The sequence below is a fragment of the Chaetodon trifascialis genome, chromosome 16, assembly GCF_039877785.1.
Source record: "Chaetodon trifascialis isolate fChaTrf1 chromosome 16, fChaTrf1.hap1, whole genome shotgun sequence".
NCBI classification, from domain to species: domain Eukaryota; kingdom Metazoa; phylum Chordata; class Actinopteri; order Chaetodontiformes; family Chaetodontidae; genus Chaetodon; species Chaetodon trifascialis.
In genome coordinates, this window is record NC_092071.1 from 9657363 (window position 1) to 9673979 (window position 16617).

Consider the following 16617-nt stretch of genomic DNA (forward strand, 5'->3'; position numbering starts at 1 on the left):
ATGAGCTGATTGTCGACTGAGGCGTCAGAGATCAAATGGCAAGTTAAAAGCTCAAGTGTGGGAGTTGAGTATTTGTTTCTGAGGAAATTATTTATTTTGCTAATACTGGTAGCTGGCAAAAGATCACTGTCAACATACTTTGTGTTCTGGAACACACTGCAAACTAAATTTCATAGTGCATTTCTGATTTTGTGTAACATCTGAGCATCTTGTATTTTTCCATTATGCGTCTGTCTTTGAATCTTAGTCATCATTTTGGAAGGAATAGTTCCTCCCAGAACTGCAGTGCATGTAACACAAGTTCCTCAAATAAAGGTAGTCAGACTATTCAGTAAGAAAGATTCAACAGTATATCTGTGTGTTGTTGTACACACTTTAGCTGAAGGTTTACCTTGTCAATCATTATTTTTGAAACCGTTTCCTCTGACAGGAAACCAAACCCACAAAACTCAATTTTGGAGCAGTACGCACAGAAAGTGACACGCATATCTGACCCTGACCCTTGTTTTACACACCGAGTACGTTTCAGCTTTTAATTCGATTTTATTTCAGTTCAAAACTTTTTTGTGCACATTGATTTGATTCTGCCACAAACAGCATCCACATAACACACTTGTCCAAATACTCCAAAACAAAAAAAGAAAACAGAACAAAGAAACAGAATTTGCAAGCCATATTTTTTTAAACATTACTCTCTATGAATCATCTTTATACAGTAAGTTTAACATGCCCTCTGATGTTCGTGGCATGTCTTTGCCTACCGGCCATCACTGCGGCAACACGACAGCTTGCTCTCACACATTCTGGTGGAAACATCAGATATCTTGGGCACTGAAGTCAGCAAATTATTGTACTGACATTTCATCAGAAACCTGACAGCTCTCTGTCTCTTGTTTGTCATTTTTCTGTTAAAGGTCACATCAAAGGTTAAGATGAGAAAACAGACGAGCATGTGCTCATCTGACATTTAATGCTGTTCACAGCAGATTTTAAGCCAATGGCTCTTGAAGTTGCTGTTTTTGGTTATAATGCCGGTGCTGCCCTACTTACATGTCATCAGACTGTATTCAATACAATTCCCCGGGTTTTAAAAAACCTGCCTCTGAGATATCTGCCTCAACCTCAGTATCTGTCTAGCCCCTGCTTCTCTTCCACCTGATCCACAGATTTCTGTTCAGGAGGTGTTTCAGAGAGGGATAGATATCCCTGTTTTTACACATATTTAGCATATTTCCCAAGAAACTATCTGATGGTAGTTCATGTTTAGCACGTGATACAGAGCAGTTCCTTTAATGCAGTAGTTCTTCTGGCAAAGAGTTGATTCCCCTCACCCCACACCTTTTATCAATCATTAACAATGACTGGGGAAGCAACTAATAAAAAAAGGATCCAGGTTTGGATTTAAGTGAAATAAAGGTCAGAACAATAGCATCAGCAAACTCCTGCCCCTGCAGTGGCTCCATTCCCCCAATTTATAAATGATCTAAGTTGTACAAGTCTGTGTTCTGTGATTCCACAAAGCACCTTTCAGCTTCTTTCAACTTTGAAGCATTTTGCTGCTGCATGCATTTGCACTTTGACAGTCGGGGATATGGTTTTCAAAACCATGATGAGCTTTAAGTTGTTTGCACAAAAACTTCAATGTGCTCTGCTATTCAGTTACTCCAGCAGGAGACCAAATGCACGTATCTAATGAATGCATAAAGGAGCCCACTTCGTTCACTTTAAAAACGACACTTTCAGATGGTAAGAAACTCCTTATATAACCATTAACCAGATACATGACCAAACAGATGTAACTTTTGGTTTCACCTGCATTCCATTTTGAAAATATTTTATAAATTATGTTATTTTACACACATACATACATAAACAGCTTAAAGAAGCAGCCTAAAGTCATATGGCCTAGTTGCTGGTCTATCATGTCAGTTTACAGCCTAATACTTTGTCAACTTCCGTTGGCAGGAAACAAACCCGTGACAGTCAATCAGGGAAATGACAAAAGCAGCACACTGATACTCAGATGTAGAAGTAGACCTGCGTGCTGAAAGCATCCTGTTTCTCTGCTCCATGATGCCGATCAGGCTGCTTTTGCTTATCTGTCTGACGGGACATGTGTTTGCCAAAGAACCACCTGGTAAGAACATTTAAAACCTCACAATTCACATTTTTTAATTACAGGCAAATCATGATATTAATAATAGCGTCTTTTTGCCTGTTTGGGCGTGTCTGAGCAGTTATTCAATGGCTTTATGGCAGATCTAGTCATATTGTTTTACATTTGGTTCTGGTGATATGAAGCTCTCTTTGTTGTTCATTCATTTTTATGTGTTTAGTTTTAGTTAATAGTCGATAAAAAACAAAGAACCTTTACTATGTACATAACGTATGAGTGGTTTTAACCACATTTTTGATCATTTTACCAAAAATGAAACCAAAGAGGTGGACGGCACATCTGAACTGAAAAATGATTCGGCTGTAACATTAGAAATAATCAATCCCTGGTATTGTTATTTTAAATTAAACTGTCAGTTTCACTCATTTTTTTGTGAATCCCCTTTGACATCATTGCGTCGCCATTTCCTCATTGTATGTGTGTGTATGTGGGCTGCTATTAGCGTATTGCTGTTTGTGCAGGTCTAGAAATGTGTCACCGAAATAATTTTGTTTCATTTTCATCATGAAAATGTTGGTCTGAACCCTCTTGTGTCTCTGACAGATGTGGACTGTTTGGTGGTGCATCTGGAATATGTTCACTGTTCCTGGAATAAGCAGGGAACTCCAGAGGTCAATTACACCTTCACCAGCTGGTGAGTAATGTCAGTAACCTTAACAAAATGATCTTTTGGGCTGAAGTTAAGATTAAAGTCGAAATTCTTCACGTTTACTCTCAAACTTAACAATGTTTAACAGCTCTATTTGTTATTTGTTCTGACCTAAAATGCTGTTACATTTAAGAAAGCTCCAGTCAGAGCTGTTTTAAGTTGATTACAATTAAATCCCTGATGACGTCTAATTCAACATGTTAACTGCTAGTGGTGACATTGGAATTACAGAATTACGTTTTTCTCAAAAACTGAAAACCACAAATGCTTTTGCAGACCAGCCCATCACTAAGCAAAATGTAGGTTTTTAAATGAGTGAACACGGGGCAGGTGTAGGGTGAGTCCTTGTCTATGATTGGCTATTCCTGCTCAGAGTGTATGCGATTAATCATAGGAGAGACCCCACTGCACAGTATGTAGGAGTAAGTTGCTTGATAAGTCTTATTCCTCACACTGCGTAAAGAGTAGTGACTCTTGTGTAACTCAGAAGTTTGATAGATATGGGCCCTACTAGGTAAAGTTTAGCAAATTACAGAAAAAAAGTTCACAAAGTGCAACTTGTTATAACAAAAACATTTATTTAATCCTGTCTCCAGGCTGATGGGATATGCAGCCTTTTATGACCAACTCCCCAACAATCCTGCTGCAGCAATTAAGTGATTCATTATATTACAGCTGATATGGCTGCATACTTTGCTTTGTGTGTGAGTGACTCTATGATGATTTCTACACAGGTTCCACAGTGACACAGTGTCTGAGTGCACCACTTATCTGTCGGAGAACAGCATGAATGTTGGATGCATCCGACCCTATGAGGACAGAATCAAGAGGTTCTACACATTTTACACTGTACTGGCACATGGCAACAACACATTGAAGAAGGAGCACGATCTTAAATCAAAAGGTATGCTTGTCCCTGCCTAAGTATGCACTTTAGCTTCAATCTACAGTCTTTCACATAAAATCAGGCTATTAAAAAACACAGAAATACACTGGCATGTCTGCTCTAACACCTTGTCATCACATTTTCTATTCTCTGTTACTAATGTCATCTCCAGTCAAGTTAAATCCACCAACCAACCTGACTGTCAAGATGGGATCTGACTCTAACCTGTGGTTTTACTGGAATCAGACTACAAGCTGTGTGGAGAGTGAAATTCGCTACAGAACCAAAAACAAGAACTGGGATGTAGGCAATTCAATCGACCTTTCGATCTCTGATCCTTCTTTTTCATTCTTTCTTTCATCGTTGTTTCTGCCTTCCACTCGCACCCATCTCCTTTCTTAATTCCCTCTCTAATTCTCAATGTACACAGAATAATCGAATCTACAGTGGGGTTCAGAGTTACTGCATCAACTTGCCCTCCAGCAGTTCTAGGTATGAGTTGCAAGTGCGCAGCAAATTGGAGAAAACCTGTGGAGACTCTTTATTCTGGAGTGACTGGAGTGAGCCTGTGGTCTGGGGGTCCAATAACAGCACAGGTAATATTGCCAAGTGTCTTTGTCCTTTATCCAGAAGTTTGGCAAATGAGTGTATCCTATAAGCGTGCATGATTAAACATCAGTATAAAAATATATGCATCTTCTGTTCTGCATGTGCGAGATTATGAAGTAATTACAAGCCACCTCTGTCTTTCTCTCCACCTGACAGACACTAATCAAATGAATGCTTCAATGTCTGTGTGGACCCCAGTGTTCTATGTGTTGGGCGCTCTCACCCTCATCCTGCTGGTCATGATGCTGCTGCACCATGAAAGGTGAGTTGGCCCGTATGTCGTGTGTACGAACGCTTCCCTCTGCCTAACCTCACCCAACTGCCGTGCTAAAAAAGCAACAGGAAACAGGAGTGATGTAGATGAGCTGTTGTTATTATGATCATCTAAGAGTGAAAATGTGTCTGCCTCTCACACAGGCTCAGAATCATTCTCATCCCCGTGGTTCCAAAGCCATCCATTTCCCACGACATCCAGGTCAGTAGCATGCAGAGCCTTGTACCGTCTCCCTGAAATTCCCAGTCACACAAAAGATTCATATGCAAACAACGTTTTATTACTTGGAAGCAAATAAAATTAGTCATGCTAGCGTCTGTGTGACGCTGTACTGATCCACAGCGCTGCTCGAAGCTAAATGCTAATGTAGAGCAGGCATTTGTGTTGTTCGTGTTCACCATCTTAGTTTAGCATGGTGCTTGCTAACATTTCCTAATTAGCACTTTAAAAAAAGCACATCTGAGGCTAAAGGGAATTTCTTTGGTCTGGACTGGACTCATAGCTGGAGAGATTGAGCCATTATCGAGCCCATGTTCAACTGATGAAAGTCCCACTGGGTGAAATACCAAGTGACAGAAATGTCCTATCATGAGGTGGCAACAAAACAAGTCATGCATTTCTTTTTTTCTTTTCTAAAGGATTTGCTTCAACTCTCCAAAGGCCTGAAAGAGAGTTTTAAGGCCAACTACAATGAGCGTGCCTGTCCTGTCCGCGAGTATTGCCATGTGTCCCAGTCCGACAGCAAGAGCTCCGACAGCTCCACCTCCTCCGTCACCACCGACCAAACCGACTGCTCCGTCTTAATCCCTGCGCACGAGCCGGACCTGTCTTCCCCCTGCTCCTCTTCCACCTCCTCGGGTCTCGTCATATCTGAGGAGGAGGAGTAGGTTTCTGTTAGAGGGCGCCTCAGTCTGGGTTGAGTTTCCCAAAGCTTTACAGTCCAGACCTTCTCATACTGACACATCTCCTGTGTGACTGCAAGGGTCAGAAAATGGGTAATTTGTGTATAACCCAACAACAATTAAAGTCCTAAAAATTCAGCACGTTAGTTATTCCTCAAATGTAAAGTTTATTATGAGAAACAAACATTTCAAACAAACGAGCTTCATCAGTGTGTCTGGTTTCTACCGACTGAAAATATGGGTGCAGTATTGTGAGGAGTGTTCAGTTCAGCTGCATTGAACTCTGCTGTTTTGCAGACTTACTTATGAAAAAAGTGAATATATTGCTAAATATATGTGTCTGAGGAATATGATATGCAAAGTTTCTTAAAAAGCACAATCAAATCCAAATCCCCAGCTTCATTGTGTGGATAACAGGGAATGTAACATCAGAGGAGCGGCTACATTTGTGTGGAAATGCCACACTAAAAAAAATAAATGAAAATCTATTATCATTAAAGCAGGGTTTCATTCTCCAGCACACTTACAGTATGACAAAGTAGTGAAATCACTGACTCTTTCTACTTCGATCTGCCACCGCCCAACTCAAGCCCCAGTTTGAAATATATTTGATATAGTTCATAATGTCTTATTAGTAAAATGATGATATTTGAGGTACAGCTGGCGACAAAAAATACAATTTTTAGCCAAAATCTATTGTCAACAACTTCTAAACATTTATAACTCCAGACTTGAGGGCTAGAAGTGAGAAACTATTAGCATCTATTAATGGATTACTATCTTTAGAACTGCATTATTGCTGAGTAGACAGAGGGAGTTTTCACAACATGGCAACCCCAAATCAGTTCTTTTTAATGTCTTCCAATTGATCTACAAAGCAGTAGTAAATCATTTATTATGCAGTAACAAAGCCATTAGTTACTACTTATAACCCCTGTAATAAAACGCTCCTCATTACAGTGACACCACAACATTACAACATGATTGATTGATTGATTGATTGATTGATTGATTGATTGATTGATTGATTGATTGATTGATTGATTGATTGATTGATTGGGTGATTGGTTGATTGGTTGATTGGTTGATTGATTGATCTAATGCAGTGATTTGATACTGATATCATGATTGTTTAATCTGAGCACCATAATCTTTGTATTGTATTCCTGTCGATCTGAATGTGAATCTTAATATCTTTGATTGTTTTTTTGTTTTGTTTTGTTTTGTTTTGTTTTGTTTTGTTTTGTTTTGTTTTGTTTTGTTTTTGCATGGACATTTTTGTTTTTGCAGCCTACTTTTATTTACGTATTTTAATGTCTCTGTCCAACATCCATTATATCTGTCATAACAAGACTGACTCAGCCGCGCAGTCCACATAAATAAATGCCTGCCTGTTTACATTAAAAGCACGGTCACTCTATTTATTCAACTGTAATGATTGATATTAGAGTAACCAGGATCAATCTGGTCTGTCCAGCTGTCCCATTGTCCATTAGAGGGAGCACGGAGCGTCCCACACAGTACGGAACTGACTCAACGCATTTTTCAGATTCAAGAAGGGAAGAGCGCAGGGCGGCTGACCCCCGCAAGAAGAGAGAGATACAAGTCAGCTACTTCCCTAGCTGGACCAATCAGCTATCGCAATCAATTGATGTCTTCAGATGAGATTTAAGATTTTAATGTGCATTTAGTTGGTTCGACGCTAATTCGCTGTAGGTCGTCCAAAAATTACAACCCGACAAGATGTCGGTGGCCGACACTCGCCGGTTGAATTCTAAGCCCCAGGACCTAACGGATGCTTATGGCCCCCCCAGCAATTTTCTGGAAATAGACGTTTATGATCCACAAATCATTGGAGTTGGACGGAACCGGTACACAACTTACGAAGTTCGTATGCGGGTAGGTATTAAAGCTGCATGCCCAAACAGCTTGTTGCGGCGTTAGCTTTCATTCGCTAAGCTAACTGGTAATTAACGTTAGTGTTGTTGCTAACCAGTTAGCATGTTTAGCCACTGTGCCGAAGTCAACACGAGGGGGCGGACGGGGCTTTGACGTTAGGCGCTTGGAGTGGCTCAAGATGGCGCGCCACTAAAAATCAAGGACTGGGGATTGTGTACGGCCTGGTTTGTGTTTTCGCCAGATGTTGCCTCATATAGTTAGTTGCCAAGGTCGTTATATAGTCACATGTTTTGTGAACACGACAAAATCTTCCAGCATAAGTAGTGAAAGGATATTTACAATTTAAAGCCTTATTCCTTGTGTAGAGTCAACGTTATAGTTCAATGTCTTTGAACTGCTCAGCGTAGAGACATTCCCTGTCAACAAAGTATGGACTAATATAGCCTTGCCCGCATTGTCGACAAACTAAGTAACTACGACTGTCGACAAGGTTAACATAAAACCGACGTTATTACCGTTGGTCGGTAAACGTTTGAGACCAGTAACGTCACACTTTGACATTTAAGAAAACGCTAACATGACATTACGTAGCTAACCTACATGGGGATGCTAACAATGTCGGTGGTTGTGGAAATGCCAGAAACGGCTAGCAGCAAAGTTTGTCACTTAATTTATCGGGGTGTTATTATTATCCTTATTAAATAACGAGAGCACGAACAATAACAGTAGTAAATTGTGAGGGGAACTTGTAAGTTGAACTTCCTCTAGCAGACAGGCAGTTAAGTCTGAAAAAGTGAGGTACAGAAAACCCCTGACACAGCTAAGTTTAAGGACAACAATTTCAGGAAGCTTATGCAAACACTGTAATTGCGTAATAGCAACTTATTAGGCATGTCTTGACTAGCGAGCCATATTTCTGTGGTATTTGTGGCTGTCACTTAGGAGAGTTTACCCCTCATGATACCCTGAAACACTTTCATTGACTCATCCAGGTGTATTTCCTGGAACGATTCTGTTGTTTCTCAGGGGATATCAACTAATTTAAGGCAGTTTTTGTAAATCTGCATATCCAAATAGCAGTGTGTCACAATTACAGACAGATTAAAGCAAACCAGATAACCTTCACAGGAAAGCATTATTGAAACACTGAAAGGTACTTCATGAATTAATCACTCAGATCAGTTGACCACAGAAACTGCCTTTTTCATCTAACTGCAAACTTTTCAGTGTTCTGCTCTGACAAAACAGGTCTGTAGTAAACCCATGCAATTATTTCATTCAGACTGAATTAAATGATCGGTTGGCCCGTCTGCCTAGCCTTGTGCATGGCCTTGCCTAGTCCTCCACAAGGCTAGGCAGACACATGGCTAAAGCTTTTGCAACCTAGTCGCATAAGAGTGCAGCCAAAATTCCCCAATGCTAACATGCTAGCTCGACAGACATGAATACTAGCAGTAACCATGTTCGTTGGTGATGTACATTGTGATAATGTTAGGTGCTTCCTTACATGTCAGCTCCAGTGCGCCCCCTGACCCGACAGACTCTCTCATTCAGCAGCTAGCACAGTAGCACAACACACACACACACACACACACACACACACACACACACACACACACACACACACACACACACACACACACACAGCATTTCTGGCCAGATAAAGCCAGCGTTAAAACCGTGAATCCATAAGTTGATTATGGTGGTAAGAGATATTTGTTCTTGTCACGTAACACCTTTGCTCTCTTAAAGCACTTCTGCTACAGTCATGACAGTTGTCAATTGTTCAGCGGGCCATCTTCTCTCATTTTCATATGCAAATCAATGAATGTGGAATTAATCAGTGGCTTTTTTTTTTTTTTAACGCTTCTGTGTGTAGACAAACCTTCCCATTTTCAAGCTGAAGGACTCCTGTGTGAGAAGAAGATACAGTGACTTTGAGTGGTTAAAGAATGAGCTGGAAAGAGACAGTAAGGTGAGTGGGCAATAATGCTATTCTTCAGGCTAATAATTTAAGCAGGCTGGCTTGTGCAAACTAATAATTACAGTGATCTGATAAATGACCATGTTAGTGTTTCAGGTGGAATAATATCGTCATGGAAAGTAAGCACTAGCAGGTTTTCTCCTCTGTGTTTGTATTTCAAATGAAAATGCAAGTTGTGTGGTGTCCTCACTCATTAACTGTGTCAGTTCAGAGTTCCCATATCTCTGCACTGCCATTTGAATAAGTTTATGACTCGGTTGGAGCTCAGCTATAGTGATGGGAATGTCTATGGTTTGGACTTTACAGCACAGCGAGTATGGATTTTGAAGTTTATATTTTGGCATATTCTTCATTTTTCCTATTATTTGTGTTGACCCGCGACGCCTTCAGATTGTAGTACCATCTCTGCCGGGCAAAGCCCTGAAGAGACTGTTGCCATTCCGTGGAGATGAGGGCCTGTTTGAGGAGTCCTTCATTGAGGAGAGGCGACTGGGCCTGGAGCAGTTCATCAACAGGTCAGTCAATTCAACAGCTTTAAGATGAAATGTATGCTTTTTTTTGCAGGTGTAAAGCAAATGTAAAGCTGTGTTGCCAAAGATGTTTAGCCCTACACACAGCTTAACCTAATTTATACCTGTACGTCAGCTAACTAATCCACGGTTGCGTTTCACCAAGCTCCATGAGCAGCATTTAAAATGAGTGAATTTTGTCTGTTGTTTGTCCGTCTGCCTGTGTGTGTCTGTTTCTGCAGAATTGCAGGTCACCCGTTGGCCCAGAACGAGCGCTGTCTTCACATGTTTCTGCAAGAGGAAAGCATTGACCGTAACTACATTCCTGGAAAAGTACGACACTAGGGTTACTGAGGGAGGTTGGTGGGGGTTAAACTAGGGGGTGTAGATTGGACAGTCTCACGCCTTTCTCTTCCCTCCCGTCTTCTCTAAGTCTGTCTTTCTGCTTCATCTCTCTCTCTCTCTCTCTCTCTCTCTCTCTCTCTCTCTCTCTCTCTCTCTCTCTCTCTCTCTCTCTGCCCCTGCCCCTCTGTCTCTCTCTATTTCTGTCTGTGTGTATTGTTGTAAATTCATATTCTCTCTATCATGAAGTTAGAGTATGTTCTCCTGCCATACATTCAGGACATGATTATTATGTCACAAACAACTCTGTGACTCCTCTGTCCTCTGTGCTTTTGTTTTCTAATTGTACTATAAGGAAAGCACCCCTTAGTAGTTGTGATTGTATCGTGATGATTTGACTCTTAATCGCAATTTTCAGGATTGAAAGTAATGTACGATACATTCAGTCTTTCCCTACTGGGTGTCATATATTTATGATTATAATATAATGTGAATAAAGTAGAATGATGGCTAAATATGTGTGTTGGCGCTAATGTGTACCATAGGAGTACATGTAGACTGTAAATGAGAGTACTGATCATGTTTTGTTCTCTTTGTTTTTTGCTTTTTTTTTTTTTAGGTATGAATGAAGTAAGTTTGCTTTACTTTATCCTGTCTTCAAGAGCTTTCTGGAAGTTTAAGGGGGTTGCATGGGCACTGTAAAGACCAAAGGCGATAGTTCACAAATACTTAAGGAAAACAACGCCAGTATCATATATAAATGATCACAAGAGATCTGACTGCAGTCTGTCATTTTACCTTGTAAGTGTGCCACACATAGTCTCTGGTTGTCACAAAGAACAACCGGTTATTCCCCAAAACATGTTGGAGTGATCATGGTGTGTTGCAAAGGGAAGAACACCCTGCAAGCCAGTTCTGCATGTAGAGAAAAACGACTGTAAAATCTCATTTGCAGTTGAAAGTTTTGAATTGGTCCCAAGTGCAATAGAAGTAATCAGCTGTTTCTCAGAAACTGGCTCGCAGAAGTTTCTCAGTCCACCAGTGGAAACCCAAACCACCACCACCACTAGTGTTTTGAGTTATGTGAACTATTGTTCAATGGGAATACGTACTGTACGTCACCAATGACTAGAGCTGTTTTTGAAACACTTCTGTCCAAACTAATTCTGAGACACCGCCATTATCAACTGCACTAATCATTGGCTGCATGGCAAATTTGCACGCTTTCTTTGCAATATATGTGTGTGTCACTCTCGCTGACAGGTTATTGTACATGCCTCTGATCACCATCGTGTTGCACAGTCTGTTGATTCAGATTCTCACTTCCTCATATTTGTCTTTCTCAGACATGGATAAGCCTGTGTCTGAAAAGCAGATCATACGTAAATACTGATATATTCTGCATTTTTATGTGAACTGTCTCTTCGTCTGAGTCTACCATTAATGTCTAAAGTTCATGAGACAAAAACTGTCTCATGAACTAAATGGGTTGAATTTAAAGTCCATACATGCATTACACTTACTGCACAATGGTCACATGCAAGTCTTGAAACACACAAATGGCATCATGGCTGAAAAAACATGAAATTGACACATATGTGACAGGATCGCCTGCACTGCATGATGCTAACTGGTGAAGCCTGATGCACAATAACCCCTTAGCTCAGGTTGCTCAGTTCTGACACCATCTCATGAAAGCCGCATGCAGTCCTGTGTATTGTACCATGCTTCGCTGGTATCAGAGCTGTCATCTTTTCTTTTACCTGCCCGACTCACTGACTGACTGACTAAGTGTCAATTAACATCCCAGAAAGTGTTGTCAATCTAAATGCATTAATGGAGACAAATATCTTTTCAAGAAAATGATTTAACATGTTGTGACCTGCATGTCCAGTTTCATTCTAGGACTTAGAAACACTTAAAAATTTTTGTCTGGTACTTTTTTTAACAAGTGTACAGCTAAAGTTCATTCTGTCTGTGTATTTGTTTGCCATTACAGAAAACAAGAACATGCTTATTTTAAAGTGATTGTAGAGACTGCGGTGTTGCAAGCCTGTTCTTTGACTGTAGCGGCCAAACAGCTGCCTCCTCTAACAAAAAAAAAATGCAAGAACACATATAGAAAGTCTGCACATGTTTAAAGGTTTAACAGTTGTATGGACCCACGATCATTCCTCACGTTGTGTATTTTCTGTGAATAATATTCCAATATTGTGCCATTGCTTTAGTCGGTGCATCAGCAGTCTCAGCCCTTTGACCGTATCCACTAAAAGCTTAAACATGTCTGTATATTATTTCTCATGTTTGCTGTCTGTCTCTTTCTCTCTCTTATTGCAAAGACAGTACAGACTGCTGCACCCGCCCCATGTACATTTATTTCTACATCATTTAAAAAGCTGGTGGAAATGTCAGAACTGATGAGTGTCAACGCTGTAGGGAAAACACAACTCTCGCTCCTGGACAAAAACTAAGAGATCCAATCTAGAAATTGTTCAATGTTGTGTCTTTCAGTCATTCCACTTACTGTATTATTTTGATTCAGTAATCAGCGAAAAAGAAAACATGTTTGATATATCTTTTTGTCATTTTTGTCATAGCTAGATTTTTTTTTTTTTTTTGTTGTTGTTTTTTTTTTACAATGATTATTCTTTCTGAATGTCTTTAATTGATTTGATCAACTTTGAAAATGAGGGTAATTTCCTGCTATGATTAGTTTTCTTTCGCTAGCGGAGATGTGATTTTGATTAAACTCTCCCAAAGTCGAGCCACATGTAGCATCATGAAAAAGACGTCATTCCACTCAAAATATTTTCCCCAGAGTTTTACGTTCCGGACACGCTCTTAGATAGGATTGTTTCCTGATTAATTGTTTTAACTCTGCTGTCTTGGATGCATCGTCATGCCTACACTTTGGCTGTGTGTTGTCATATCAGCTATTGGGAATGTTAAGTTAGGTAAATAACCATATCTAAGCACTGTGACAAGAGGTTCATTATATGAACAATATTTCATTGTTTAAAGGTGTAATCAGCATCTGGTTTATTGATCTGAAATAAGGCTTATTCTGCGCTTATTTTCAGCTGTTTAATTCTTTCTATCAATATTATTGTGATGTGTATTAATACATGTTATCATTGCAGTTCCACTATGGGTGACGAGGAACTTCCTTGTTAATTCTGTCCACCAATTAAATTTCCTGCTGCCTGCTGTTTCGTGTCTGCATGTCTCTTTTCAGTGTTGAAGAGGAGGAATAGAAGCAAATTCACTGAAACTCACCTTTCGGTGTGTGATTAGTGCATCCCGCCGAGAAACAGATCAGAGAGTCACAGGTGCCGGATGAATGGCCACAGATTGGCAGATGACCTAATTTAACAGTGAAACAGAAAAAAAGAACATGAAGAGGTTGGAAACTGCAAATTGTGGAGGAGATTTTACGATTCTTTGCATAAATCTTTCAGCTGGTACATAAAGATTTTACTATGTTTTAAACATTGTTTAAAACAGTCGAACCACAGTTTGTAATTGTGGCCTGCTCAGGAAGTTGCTGTATGAAAATGACCGCTGTGCTGTGATCGGCTGAGCGTAGTGTTTCACTTTGGAAAAAAGCAAGGCTGTTCCCAGCATTATTAATGTTTTAATACTCTCCCCTAGACTTCCAACGCCCTCTCCACAACATGTTAAAACAATATAATGGTGTTAAACTGGTACAACGTGTACCGCAGTTTCCAGTGGCGTGTCCAGACTTTCTTGACCAGGGTTGCACAAGTGTGCCACTGACTGATGCATGAAGTGTGTGTGCATGGTAAATTAATAGTATTAATTTACCATTTCTCGTGTGCAATTACTGACACTCCAATTTATTACATTCCTGTATTTAACTTTTTATCTAAGATAAATAGTCCCGCCAGTCACAACACAGCAGAATGACACCACACAAATACGATATAAAGCTTCCGTAGTCCTCAAAAATACGTACCAAAAACAACTATGCAGATTCAAGAATACTCGTCAAACTGCTGGGTAAAATTAGGGTCCCGCCTCTTACTGGGCAGCCAATCATACTATAGGATAACCGGGTGGCACTTGGAGTGACCAATCAAATTTCAGGGTGGACTGCGCAACGCAGTAAAAACCTACTACAGTGTCTTTTCGTCTGTGGTGAGATGCACCTTTATGAACCATATTAAAGCCGTTAATGTAACTAAAGCTGAAGCAGTTTACTGGCAAATATTCATTTGAGTTATTTTTCAGTTTCAATATCAAATATAACTTTGAACTGAACGTCTTTAGGTTTTGGACTGTTGATCAGGTAAAGCAAGGAAGTTGGAGAAAAAAAAACCCATAACCAACCCGTTTCTTTTTTCCTTTTTTCCTCTTCCTCCTAAATAGTATTTCAACAGTGCCTGAAAAATATTTGAGCACTTTGTGTTTAGCTGCTACCAGGGAAATTTTTTCACTTCACACATCAATCAGCAAAACAAAGCTTTTATGTGTTCGTGAACAGGTTTTATGCATTACATTATCAATAATTATTCTGAGAAACAAAAAGACTTAACCTGAGCACCGTCTTAGTGCAGTAAATAAAGAATACAGCTTATGTGGCAAGAAGGAAGCATCATAATAAGCACAAGCTGTGGCACTTCAGGGGCAACACTGGGCCTTTTTGTTTCACTGAACATGAATCTTAAAGTCCTCTAATCTTTTTTCTTGCTGTAGTTCGCCGTCAGGAAATACAGGGATTAACAGGGGAAGAGGAATTCTGGCCACAGGTGGATTAAAGTTGTCCCAGAATAGTGATCATGTGATGTAGATCTTGACCTGCAGGTGATCCAAAGTCGACATGACTGTAATTGGACACAATTGTGGCTTCCACATGAATTAAAAGAGCAATTATAAATAGTAGATTCACACTTTGCTGCACGTCATTGTACAGTTCAGTACCCGTGTTGCACTGAAATCCAGTGGAAAGAACACATAATGAATAGTGAAATTTAAAAAATGTATAGGAAGCCTGGGATACATACACCGACCCTGACCTTCTTCATCAGTGAGAGCTGTGATCTACAAAGCTGGTGAGCTTTGATGTCCTGAGTAATGAAAGTGGGCAGACAGGATGGGCACAGCGGGCCAAGGCAGAGATTAGGTGCTGTTTTGTTAGCACTTCTAACACTGAGCCCAGTGTGCAGCCATGACGCTTGTTGTGTTTGCAGAGACACCCAGTTGGGTTAGCTTGATAAAGTGGAAGTAAATTGAAAGAGCAACCCAAAGCAGTGTGACTGGGCAAGGACAAAAGGTGAGACGAGTGGCTACTATAGTACCATCGGACAGAGAGCGATGAGCAGAGGGACAGAGAATGAGTAATACACAAATCCATGTTATCTAAAGTTACCTCTGGTTATAGTCCAGGGCCTTAAAAACAATACATTCAGCCTTTTGCAGGAACAACAATCTAAACTTTTACACAGAAAAAGAAAATGATTCACAATAACCAAAAAGAACTGAACAGTAAAGAAAGACAGCATGTCAATGGCTGTGTGGTGGGTGCGTTACTTTGGACACATTTATTCAAACAGATCATTTTTCCTGTCTTTTCAGCATAAAGTCTGTTTGGCAGATCATTTACAAAAAAAACTTTTTATTGTGTGTAAATTGGTTTCTGGTAATTTCATGCAGTTGAATTGTCTGGGATTATACAACACTGATGCGCCACAGCAGCTAAAATGATTTAGGCCCATTTTCATTACTCGTCTGTCAGTCACCCATGTGCAAGCCTCAAGTCTGAACCTTCAAGTCCCAAGCAAGCCAAGCAATAACTCAAAGAGGACAAGCTTCAAGTCATGAATACCATGTCAAAGTAAGTTGACTTGTAAAAGTAAAGTTGAGTTTTAAATCAGTGTCTGTCAATAATGGGCTGTTATTATTGACAAATGTTTTAGGTAATTACATTACTTAGAAATGTTAGTTTATTTTTACTCCATATATATTCTTGTCACAATTCCTTTGAAAGAATTTTACATTGTGAGGTTCTGATTTATGTCTGATGCCATATGGTATTGATTTTTTTGACTGCATTGTTTTGAACTGACTGATTTTTGAGTGCCCTCATTCATATTCATGATGTCACAGACTGTCATCAAACACAGGCCAGATTTGGGGTGACACGCAGCATGGTGAGGCTTCAGTGACATGAGAGTGAAATTTTGAAAATGACAATGTTTGACACCACCGCTGACCCTCCGTCATTCCCAGGTCACTGAGTACAAATGCACATGAAAGCAATGGTTTGGGTTTTCTCTCCAATTCTTTTAATCTGTGGAACAAAGCAACAGCGGATATAGTGTAGAGACTGGAGCCAGGGCCTATACATAGCCGTCAGAGGGGGCGGAA

General features: G+C 40.0%; 2 protein-coding genes across 3 annotated transcripts; both read left to right on the plus strand.

Annotated features, from left to right (window-relative positions):
• Positions 1–2018: 2018 nt before the first annotated feature.
• On the plus strand, positions 2019–6915 carry LOC139345160 (cytokine receptor common subunit gamma-like). The gene is made up of 8 exons (XM_070983676.1): positions 2019–2137; positions 2720–2810; positions 3560–3729; positions 3884–4014; positions 4142–4307; positions 4477–4582; positions 4738–4795; positions 5233–6915. The coding sequence occupies exons 1-8, from the start codon at positions 2071–2073 to the stop codon at positions 5479–5481; spliced, it is 1038 nt and encodes a 345-aa protein (XP_070839777.1). The 5' UTR covers positions 2019–2070; the 3' UTR covers positions 5482–6915.
• A 120-nt stretch (positions 6916–7035) lies between these two features.
• Positions 7036–13443, plus strand: snx12 (sorting nexin 12). Of its 2 annotated transcripts, XM_070983684.1 has the most exons (5): positions 7036–7395; positions 9275–9370; positions 9770–9894; positions 10131–10221; positions 10850–13443. In XM_070983684.1, the coding sequence occupies exons 1-5, from the start codon at positions 7240–7242 to the stop codon at positions 10853–10855; spliced, it is 474 nt and encodes a 157-aa protein (XP_070839785.1). In that variant the 5' UTR covers positions 7036–7239; the 3' UTR covers positions 10856–13443. The 2 variants fall into 2 exon arrangements, with proteins under 2 accessions (XP_070839785.1, XP_070839784.1); XM_070983683.1 differs by lacking the exon at positions 10850–13443 and having other exon boundaries at positions 10131–10233.
• Positions 13444–16617: the final 3174 nt, after the last annotated feature.

Excerpts from the sequence above, each read along its gene's own strand:
- LOC139345160 (XM_070983676.1), top strand. The coding sequence starts at position 2,071 with ATGATGCCGATCAGGCTGCTTTTGCTTATCTGTCTGACGGGACATGTG. Across the intron at positions 2,811-3,559 it reads AATTACACCTTCACCAGCTG|GTTCCACAGTGACACAGTGT; the intron begins GTGAGTAATGTC and ends ATTTCTACACAG. Across the intron at positions 4,796-5,232 it reads CCATTTCCCACGACATCCAG|GATTTGCTTCAACTCTCCAA; the intron begins GTCAGTAGCATG and ends TCTTTTCTAAAG.
- snx12 (XM_070983683.1), top strand. The coding sequence starts at position 7,240 with ATGTCGGTGGCCGACACTCGCCGGTTGAATTCTAAGCCCCAGGACCTA. Across the intron at positions 7,396-9,274 it reads CTTACGAAGTTCGTATGCGG|ACAAACCTTCCCATTTTCAA; the intron begins GTAGGTATTAAA and ends TTCTGTGTGTAG. Across the intron at positions 9,895-10,130 it reads CTGGAGCAGTTCATCAACAG|AATTGCAGGTCACCCGTTGG; the intron begins GTCAGTCAATTC and ends CTGTTTCTGCAG.